Source organism: Narcine bancroftii, chromosome 5 (genome assembly GCF_036971445.1).
Source record: "Narcine bancroftii isolate sNarBan1 chromosome 5, sNarBan1.hap1, whole genome shotgun sequence".
NCBI classification, from domain to species: domain Eukaryota; kingdom Metazoa; phylum Chordata; class Chondrichthyes; order Torpediniformes; family Narcinidae; genus Narcine; species Narcine bancroftii.
In genome coordinates, this window is record NC_091473.1 from 10,860,256 (window position 1) to 10,871,154 (window position 10,899).

Sequence of the window (10,899 nt, forward strand, 5' to 3'; positions counted from 1 at the left end):
GAGCACTGGTCCCCGGGGACATGAGCCATGCTGGGAGGGACATTCCAGTCGCCGACTTCCTGGGGAATTTGAACAGACATTCATGAGGGGTCTCGTTGGTAGTCGTACATAGCAGTGACCGAATGGCATGGAGCACATCAGGCAGGGGGTCCTGCCAATACTCAACGACCCTCCCTTTCGACTTGAGAGCCAGGAGGATTGTCTTCCAGACCACCCCGTTTTCACGTTCCACTTGCCCATTGCCTCTCAGGTTATAACTCGTGCGGCTAGTTGCGATCCCCCTCGACATCAGGTACTGACGCAGCTCGTCACTCATGAAACTAGTCCCCCGGTTGCTGTGGATGAAAGCGGGGTAATCAAACATGATGAAGATCTGCCCCAGGGCCCTGATGATGGTGGCCGTGGAGGTGTCCGGGCAAGGTATAGCGAAAGGGAAGCGTGAGTACTTGCCCACTACCATGAGGAAGTAGACGTTTCGGTTTGTGGCAGAGCCCTTTGAAGTCCATGCTGAGACACTCGAAGGGCCAAGTGGCCTTTACGACATGGGCCTGGACCGGGTGGAAGAAATGGGGTTTACACTCTGTGCAGACCCGGCAGGCCTCAGTCATGTCCTTGACGTCCCTGATGGTTCCAGGACTTAATGAAGTGGAACAACCTGGTGACACGCGGATGGCAGAGGAACTGATGCATTGCTTGCAGCCTGTCATCGTGCATAGATGTGCAGGTCCGAGAGAGGGCATCGGGGGAGTCGTTAAACTTCCCAGGGCGGTACTGGATGTTATAGCTGTAGGTTGCCAGCTCGACTCTCCAGTGCAGGATCTTGTCATTCTTGATCTTGCTCTTGTGGGTAATGGCCCGGTGGTCCATGAGGAGAGTGAATATCCTGCCGGCCAGGTAGTGGCACCAGTGGTGGACTGCTTCCACAATCGCCTGGGCCTCCTTTTCAATGGCGGAATGCCCTAGCTCGGAGCTGTGGAAGGTCCTAGAGAAGAAAGCGACGGGGCGCGCCCCCCCCCCCCCCTTGGTTGAGGGTAGCAGCGAGGGCTACCTCGGAGGCATTGCTCTCCACCTGGAAGGGAGAGTCCTCATCCACGGCCTGCATCATGGCATCCGCGATGTCCTGCCTGATGCAGATGAAGACTGCCTGTGCCTCAGCTGGGAGGGGAAAAGTTGTAGCTTGGGCCAATGCGTGGACCTTGTCCGAGAAGCAAGAGTAATAGGAGAATAGGCCAAGGCACCTGTGGAGGGCCTCTAGCATGGGGAGGAGATGAAGCTCCATTAATGGGCACCTCCTTTCTGGATCTGGGGTGACAACCCCATGGGCCACAATGTACCCCAGGATGGCGAGACGGGTGGTGCTAAACACACACTTCTCCTTGTTGTAAGTGAGGTTCAGCTCCCCGGCTGTCTGGAGGAATTTTTCCAGGTTAGCATCATGGTCCTGCTGGTCACGGCCGCAGATAGTGATGTTATCCAGATACAGGAATGTTGCCTTTAACTTGTGCCGGTCTACCATGCGATCCATCTCCCACTGGAAGACGGAGACCCCGTTTGTGACCCCAAAGGAAACTCGGTGGAACTGGTACAGGCACCCATCTGCCTCGAAGGCGGTCTAGGGCTTGTCCTTTGGGTGGATGGGGATTTGGTGATATGCCGACTTCAGGTCAATCATGGAGAAAACCCGGTAGTGGGCTATCTTGTTGACCATGTCAGTGATCCTAGGCAGGGGTAGGCATCCAGTTGAGTGTACCAGTTAATGGTCTGGCTGTAATCCACGACCATCCTCTGCTTTGACCACCAGGACTTGGGCTCTCCAAGGGCTGTTACTGGGCTGTATGACACCTTCCACCAGGAGTCACTGCACCTCTGCCTTGATGAAGTCTCTTTCTGCGGTGCAATAGCGACTACTTCTGGTGGCAATTGCCTTGCAGCCTGGCGTAAGATGTAGGAAGAGCGCCGGTAGGTTTATGCGTAGTGTGGAGAGGCCGCAGATTGGCCGAAGCTGGTAGGTTGGCAGGCTGTGTAACGTGAGTGGAGGTTGGGGCCCCCTGAAGGATGACACTCTGCAAGTGGCACTGGAAATCTAGGCCCAGGAGGACTGGGCACAGAGTTTGGGCATGACCAGGAGCCTGAACCCCGTGTAAGTCTCCCCTCCCACAGTTATATCGGCCGAGCAGCGCCCGAGAGTACTAACAGTCTTATCTTTGGGGATGATCAAGCAGGTGGTGGGGTTTTAATCTCAGGGAGTGAGCCACACTCGGGTGAATGAAGCTCTCGGTGCTGCTACTATTGAACAGGTAGTTTGTTACCTGCCTGTTGACTTGCACGTCCATCGAAAAGAGCCCAAGGTCGTGAGGGATGTCCCTGGTCAGCATGGTGGCAGCCAGGACTGTCTCTGGGTCAAAGTCATCGTTCTCTGGTTGTGCATGGTGATTTATGGCGTCCAAAGGCATGGGAGCATCAGTAGGGTGGCCTGGTCATCGCCCGTGTTGACCACGTCGATGTCGGTCATGGGGTGTGGTGTGCAGAAACTGATGGTGTCCGGAGGCGTGGGGAGTGTCGGTAGGGCGGCCTGTCATTGCCCGTGTTGACCACGTCGACGTCGGTCATGGGGTGTGGCATGCGGCAGCCGATGGTGTCCAGAGGTGTGGGGAGTGTCGGTAGGGTGGCCTGGTCATCGCCCATGTTGACCACGTTGTTCTCCTCGTCATTGGCTGCCATCCATGTTGGCTGTTGCCTGGCCCAAGATGGCGGTGGTACGTGGGGGCCCGCTGGTCTCCTTTCCCAGTCGTGTTCATTGCGCCGAGGGAAGTGATGTCATTAAGTCTGCCGGAAGTGATGTCGCTGTAGTTCTCGGCGAGCGGCGCTGGCGAGGGCGGGTGCTGGTCCGTGTGCTCAAGGTACATGCTGCAATCATCACTGGTGGAGCCGGATGCTGTACCGTTGGAATTGGGGAAGGAGGAAGTTGTAGCAAAGACAATGGCACCACCCGGCATGCGCATGTGGAGGGGTCCACAGGGGAGGTCATAGAGGGCTGCTAAGCTGCCGACTGGTTTTGAGAGGCACACTTTAGCAAAGTGGCCTCTCTTGCCGCATCGGGAACAGTACGGGTTCCTAGCCAGGCAGTTTTGGCGCTATCGTCGGTCTGACCCACACCAGGACCCACAGTACTTACAGGGGTGCCAGGCACCTGCTGCAGCGACGTTCTCCTCCCCAGCTTGGTCTGGGGCTGCAGCTGCAGTGTGAGAGGGCCATGAGGGAGCCTGAGGGAACCTGGAATCGAAGGCTTCGATGTGCAGGGCTGCAGTTTTCAGGGTTCGGACCACTTCCAGTGTCTTGATCAAGGCGTAGATTCTATCTTCCAGCAGCTTCTGCCAGATGGCCCTCAAGCATAGCCCTCAGTGCCTACCCCGGGTTCAGCCAGACACGGTCGGGCCAACTCTTGCAGGTGTCGCAGGTAAGACTCAGCTGTCTCCCCGAGTTGCTTGGCTCGGGTCTTGAGGAGGTACCTTGCACAGACTGCATTCATGGGGGGCTTGTACAAGTTCTCGAGAGTGTCCATTGCACTCTTGTACGTGAAGCAGCCTTTGGTTGCCTGGAAGGTGTGGGGACTCAACTTTGACCGGAGTAGGACCAGCCTCTTCCGATCTGAGTCCAGGATGCCGCCTTCATGTGCCTCAATGATTGCCTCGACCGCGTGCTGCCAGATCTCGAAGCATGTCTGGGCTTCCGGGTGGCGTGGGTCGACTTCGAGGCTCCCTGTGCTCAGGAGTTTTTCCATGGCAGCTGTGGGAAAATTTTGTGGATTAAATTGTGGTGCGCTGTTAGCCAGAATCAGACACACACAAGGTAAAGAATGTACAACAGGCTTTAATCCACAAAGACTTCCACAGAACCAGGCTGGCTGTAGCTGCAGCAACTCTGAGTGAGGACTCGGGAGACCGGCGCAGGCTTATAGCCCAGAGGGTGATTGACACCCGACTGGGTGGGGCTTGATTCATTCAGGCTGGCTGATTGGCAGCCGGCCAGGTGTTGTCCTGTCCCCTTACACTCCTGCAGGTACAGAGGTTGCCCCCTGCAGTAGGCCGGTGGTGTACTGTAGGCCACTGTGTTCTGGATTTTAATTAATTTAATTTTGAGAACCAGCACCTAACTGGACCTTAAGGCCTATGAGCCATCCCTCCCAAATACACACATGTGACCAATTATCCTACCAACCATGGATATCTTTGGAATGTGGGAGGAAACCTACGCTGTCATGAATGTACAAACTCCTTCATGGCAGCAGCGAATTGGAGCCAGGTTGCTGGCGCTATAATACTGTGTGCTAACTGCTACACGAACCATGCCACCGCAATGAATTTAAAAAATCTGACAATAAATCTGAACTTTTCTTGCTTGTTTTGGTTCTTTTTACTGCTTTTTCTGCTTCTTTCATGATTTTATAAAACTCCATAAAATGTTTTATTAGCCCTCTCTGTTCTCAGGCAAACACCCCCACGTTCTATACCATCTCAGTAAATATTTGCATCCTCTCCAAGATGTTGGTTTTGTATCCTTAAAGTAGGGTGTTCTGAATTCAACATAATTTTGTTGCTAATACCTAACCAATATTTTAAAGAGTTAACATAACTTTCTTTTTGTATTTTGTTCCTTTGATACACTCATGCAAGCCATTTTAACTGTCTTCTTAACTTTATTTTTCTTCTTTAAAGTTTATACAAACATCCAAGTTTCTGCTTTGCACCCACTTTAAAGTTGAATGGTTACTTCACATTGGGTCTTCTCATTCTTTCTGCTAAAATATATGTTTAACTTCTCTGTATTAAATTCCTACCCAATGACTTGCTATTATTCCATGCCCGCCTGTCACCCTCCATCTCACAATTCACTACATTTCAGAGTTTCCTCTGCATGATAGGAGAAAAGGGCAATTTTGTATCATCTGCATTCTGGGAGGAACGTACTTGGATGGGATGCAAAGGGCCAATCTTATCTTTCTTGGCTCATGCCCATCTAGTCAGGCTTCTCATAAATGTGTAAATTAGTGGTGATATTTTTTGTCTAAAGTCTGCTGACCTTGTGGTGTTGTTGAGAGAGTACCTCATGATAAAACAATCTAGATTACCTTTACAGACAGACTGTAAATTGGTCATTCCAAGGGGATATTCTTCATAATCCAGTCTATTATAGAGGCAAGATTATGTATGCAGAAGTTGGGATTTACTTCCCTTTACTATAAAGTGTGAACTAATCTGATTAGAGAACTGAATTGACCAAGCATTCATGAAGGTGCATAATTGTTTAAAAAAAACTTAGTGGCTCAAGACTTTTTAATGTCCCTGACCTGGGAATAAGACATGAGATCTTATCAACATAATTTGCCTTCTCTGCTGAATTCACCTGATGGGAATGGACAAGATCAGTGAATTTTGCAAATGGAGTCAATGAAAAGTGATTGACAAGAAAATGGCATGTTATATGGTTCACTAGAACTACTGTTAAATACAAATTCTTTAAAATTTTCTAGTTTTAAATTCTTTAAAACTAGAAAATCTCCCAAATTTTCTCCAAAAGGCATATTTGTTTAAATAATTTACAATAGCCGTGCAATTTATTTTCGGTAGGGGATTAGCGTTCTTTAGGTTTCATTTTTTTTGTTATTCTGATAAAATTATATGGGGAAGGGCTATTATTTTATGTTTGGAAATTTACTTATATTCTTCACATTTGGTCACTGGTAAACCACTGTCTGTATATTTAACTGTCTGTGCACACCCATTGGCCAATGGTACCTGTGGCTCCTCTTACAGTCTCCTGAATAAAGGTGACTCTTCCACAGCCCCTCCCCAGTTCATGGACGTTCCTCCATACTATTGCTAATAAAAGCCTATCAGTTTTACATAACTTGCGGTGTTTTGGAGTTATTGATGGTGCATCAGTAACCTTGTGTCCTCTATACATTGTGTGTTTGTACTACAAAACTCAATAAAAAGATTGAAAGAGAACCATACAATTGTACAGTTTTGCCTTATTTTATTCACTAATTTGATTAATTCTCATCTTTTTAAACAGAATACAACAGATACTCCTCTGTACCTTGGAATAAATCTGCTGGTTGAAGGATCAAGCATCAAGAAACCCCCCTTGTTCAGTCAGAGGAACAAGAGCTTGGCGATGTACGACATCTCCCAGGTGTCCCAAATGGCACAAAAACATTGTACAGCCAAAGTTCTGAACTGCCAAAATTCCCAGAATTATAATGGAAACAGATCAGCGAATCCTGAAAATGCCAAAAACAAAGATGCTTCAGAAGTATTCATCAAACCAACCCACTCCTTTATTGAAAGAAGACATGAATTTGCAAACTGTCCTTTCATTCCTAATTTCATTACAACAAAGGATTCTTCTGTTTTCATTTCTAGCAATGGAAAAAAATCCTTAATTGCCAATCATTACAAGAATCGAAAAGTTCAATTGAAACTTACTCATTCCTGCGATGTAAAAGACCATTTAACCCCCAATAATTCCCATAGTGCTGAATATTTAACTCCTAAGAATTCCAGCATTACAAAACATAGACCAAGCATTTTAAAGATGCTAAATAGCACTTATTCCAGCATTACAAAAGATGCAATAAATGTTGCTAATTCCAGGATCACAAATGATAAATTAAATTCCATAAATTCAAACACTGCAATTAGTTCATTAAATGCCAACAAATCTAAAAGAACAGCAAAACCATTAAATTCCTCAGTTCCCTCCAATGAAAACAATAAACTTAGCATTACAAACAATTCTCCCTTTCCCATTAAGCCTAGCAAATCAAAATATCCTTTTAATTCCAATAATGTTAGTGATGTAAATAATATAGTCTCCAATCCAATTATTTCAAAGAATCAGATTTCCCAGGATTCCATCAATATCCTCCAAGATCACAGCAGTCCCAATCGTAATAAAAATGAGAAAACTCACATTTCCAAAAATCACAGCAAGACAAAGAATTCATTTGTTTCTAAAAATGTGCACAAAATAAGAGCTCAGGGGGCTCACAACAATAAGATGGCAAGTGACTCAAGCAATCACAATGGTCTAGGCTCACAGTTTGCAAAGACTTGGGATGGAATTGAGGAAATAAGAAATAACATTGTTGACTTGGCTCAGGATGGTGGAACCAAAAACATTTTCAAACCTGACTCCAGTGACAAAGTGGAACAGCAACCTGAAATGCCAAAGCTCAGCACAGCAGGAGGAAAGAGAGGGAATGGAAAGCAGCCCTTGCCATCTAAGAGCAAATTCTCACCGGTGAACACATCTGCAAAGCGCCTCCTCTTGCCTGGTCAACAGTTATTCAGAGACCCTTTCCGGGTGAAGTTGAAATATCTAAGTTTAGATGTGTTGAACTTTAAAGATATCCAGCACTCAAGAGTTTCAACTACCACAGAAGCAAACGAAATTAAAGTAATCCACGAAAAGTCGATTCCATTGCGCTACTCATACAATACACCAAGGTTACAATTAACGGACACTAATATTCCACAGCTTCATATTACTAGCTTGCAGCCTCAGTGCAAATCTTCAAGTGACTTCAGCAACAAGTATATAGAAACTCAACAGAATGCAACCATCGGTCTAACGGACCGGCACCTGCTGATAAGCTATTTTCCACTCTTCCAGTAGCCCAGTTGCTGTGCTGGTCTATCCCGACCAGTTGTTTCAAGGTTTGGGCTGGCAGATCCTCTCCAGCTCTTCCAGTAACTCCAGGTCTGCCAGAAGATTCTTTGCACAGCTTCCATGGAAGGAGAGATTTTCGCTGATGCATTCTTTCCAAGTTACTCACCAGAACAAGGGCAATGCTTTCTGCAAGTTCTCTGTAAAATCATTTTTATATAAAAGAGCTTTTACCTTATAGACATTTTACATTATTAGAAAACACCCGTTTTGAAAAGCAATTTGTTTCTTTTGAAAGATAACGTTTTGTAATAGTGATTAAGTTGTATTTGGTAAATTGAAAGCTATTGTAATAATGAATAAGACATGTTATCCTTGGTATGTTATTGCCTTGTTTCTATCTTATCAAGATTCTACCTCTGAATAGTGGTCTGCCTCAGGGATCGATGCTGAGTCCATTGTTGTTTGTCATCTACATCGACAATATGGATGATGATGTTGTAACTTGGATCAGCAAGTTTGCTGTTGATACGAAGATTAGGGGTGTAGTGGACAGTGAGGAAAGCTTTCAAAAGTTGCAGTGGGATCTGGACCAGCTGGAAAAATGGGCTGCAAAATGCCAGACAGAATTTAATGCAGAGAAGTGTGAGGTGTTGGACTTTGGGAGGACAAACCAGCGTAGGACTTGCATAGTAAATGACTGTGGAGTGCGAGAGAAGAGGGGTCTGGAAATGCAGATGGAGAATTCCTTGAAAGAGAGACATCACAGAAAATAGGGTTGTAAAGAGAGCTTTTTGTACATTGGCCTTCGTAAATCAATGTATTCATACAGGAGTTGGAATGTTATGTTAAAGTTGTACGAGACATTGGTGAAGCTAAATTTGGAGTATTGTATGCAGTTTTGGTCACCTACCTACAGGAAATATATCAATACAATGGAAAGAGTTCAGAGAACATTTACAAGGATGTTGCCAGGACTTGAGGAGCTGAGTTGAAGGGAAAAGTTGAATAGTCCTTGAAGTGTCAGAGAATAAGGTGAGATTTGATAGAGGTTTATAAAATTGTGAGGGTATAGATAGGGTAACTGCAATCAGGCTTTGTCCACTGAGGTGGGTTGAGACAAGAACTAGAGGTCATGACTCAAAGTGAAAGGTGAAATGTTTAAGGGGAACATGAGGAGGGACTTCTTCACTCAAAGGGTGGTGAGAGTGTAGAATAAGCTGCCAGCAGAAATGATGGATGCGGGTTCAATTACAGCATTTAAGAAAAATTTGGATAGGCACATGGATGGGAAGGTCTATGGTCTGGGTACAGGTTGATAAGACTGAGCAGAAAAATAGTCTGGCATGGTCTAGATGGGCTGAAGGGGCTTCTTCTGTGCTGCACTGTTCTATGGTTGTCTATATAAATAGTAATCCATAACTGAAAACATTGAAATAACTCAAAATATTAATTATTAAATAACAAAATAGGTATGATTGATACTAAATGTAACAGAATAAAAAGAAATCTAACATAGTGTTGCATGCAGCAAATATTTATAGACCTGACACCATCTAATCCATTTTCTGTTTTCAATTCCTGTTGATTGGTTGCTATCATAGTATTGTTCTAACACTTCTCATAATATCCTATTGAAATTATCATTGTAACAGGACCACACTGGTATGCTTGTAGTCACAGAATCATATGTTCCAGCCAACATGACATATCTATCACATTCCAGAGCTCGTCCTGCCAATTTGACATAAGGGAGTCCTTAGCATTGACTCTAGACCACATTAAATTTCACTGCATTAGATCAAACACAAGCAAACAATTTACCAGGTGGTTGCCATCTGTTATTCCCAAGCAGCTCATGGATCCCTGCAATTCTATATTGAACGGTGTTAAGAATCACTGAAATTACCATAGAAAACCTACGCTAAAAGCTAATCAAGGAACCATAGAACACTACAGTTCAGAAAACAGGTCGTTCAGCCTTTCACATCTGTGCTGACCACCATTCTACTGGACCCACTGACCTGCTCCCACTCCATAACCCTCCAGAGCTCTCCCATCCAATTTATTCTTAAAACTCAAGATTGAATCTATATTCATCACATCAGATGGCAGCTCATTCCACCCTCCCACCACACTGAGTGAAGAACTTTCCCCTAATGTTCCCCCTAAATCTTTCCCCCTTCAGCTTAAAATAATGACCTCTCATATTTATCTCCCCCAATGTAAGTGGAAAAAGCCTACTCACATCTACTCTGTCTATATCTTTCATGATCTTGTAAATCTTTATCAAATTTCCCCTCATTCTTCTTTGATCCAAGGAATAATCTTTCCCTGTAACTGAGCTCCTAAAGACCCGGCAACATCCTAGTAAATCTTCTCTGCACTCTTTCAATCTTTCCTGCAGTTAGGTAACTAGACACACAATACTCTGAATGTGGCCTCACCAATGTCTTAAATGACTTTAACATAATCCCAACTCTTATATTCAATACTTTGATTTATAAAGGCTAAGATGCCAAAAGCTTTCTTTACAATCCTGTCCACCTGCGGCATCACCTTCAGGGAACAATGTATCTGTATTCCCAGATCTCTCTGCTCCTCCATACTCCTCAGTGCCCCACCATTTACTGTATATCTCCTACCTTGGTTTGTCCTTCCAAAATGCATCACCTCACACTTGTCTGCATTAAACTCCATCTGCCATTTTTTGGACCATCCTCCCAGCTGATCCAGATCCCCTTGCAAGCTTTGAAAATCTTTTTTGCTGTCCACAATGCTTCCTATCTTAGTGTCATTAGCAAACTTGCTGATCCAATTTACCACATTATCATCCAGATCATTGATATAGACAACAAACAACAATGGTCCCAACACAGATCCCTGAGGCACACCACTAGTTACAGGCCTCCAGTCTGCGTAGCAACCATCCACTACCACTCTGTTTTCTCCCACACAGCCAATTTTGAATCCTCTCCATGGATACCTAGTGTCTTAATCTTCTGAACTAACTCCCATGTGGACCCTGTCAAATTCTTTTCTAAAGTCCATGTAGACAACATCTACTTTCTTTGTAACCTCCTCAAAAAACTCTGCAAGATTCATTAAGCATGACCTACCATGCACAATGCCATGCTATCTGTCCCTAATCAGCCCATGGCTGTCCAAATACCTGTCTATCAGAACAATGTTTTCAATATTTTACCTAATACTGACATCAGGCTCACT

The 10,899-nt window shown here is 45.1% G+C and overlaps 1 protein-coding gene across 6 annotated transcripts in view; it reads left to right on the forward strand.

The window, feature by feature from the left end:
• The window catches only part of ttll3 (tubulin tyrosine ligase-like family, member 3), a 77,547-nt gene extending 68,388 nt beyond the window's left edge, over nucleotides 1–9,159 (forward strand). For 3 of the 6 annotated variants that reach the window (XM_069936746.1, XM_069936745.1, XM_069936747.1), the window contains one exon: nucleotides 6,076–9,157. In XM_069936746.1, coding sequence (XP_069792847.1) covers nucleotides 6,076–7,680 — 1,605 coding nt within the window. In that variant the 3' untranslated portion in view covers nucleotides 7,681–9,157. Of the gene's footprint in view, nucleotides 1–6,075 lie in introns of all 6 variants that reach the window. The other 3 variants (XM_069936749.1, XM_069936748.1, XM_069936750.1) reach the window with 2 other exon arrangements.
• The last annotated feature ends 1,740 nt before the right edge of the window (nucleotides 9,160–10,899 follow it).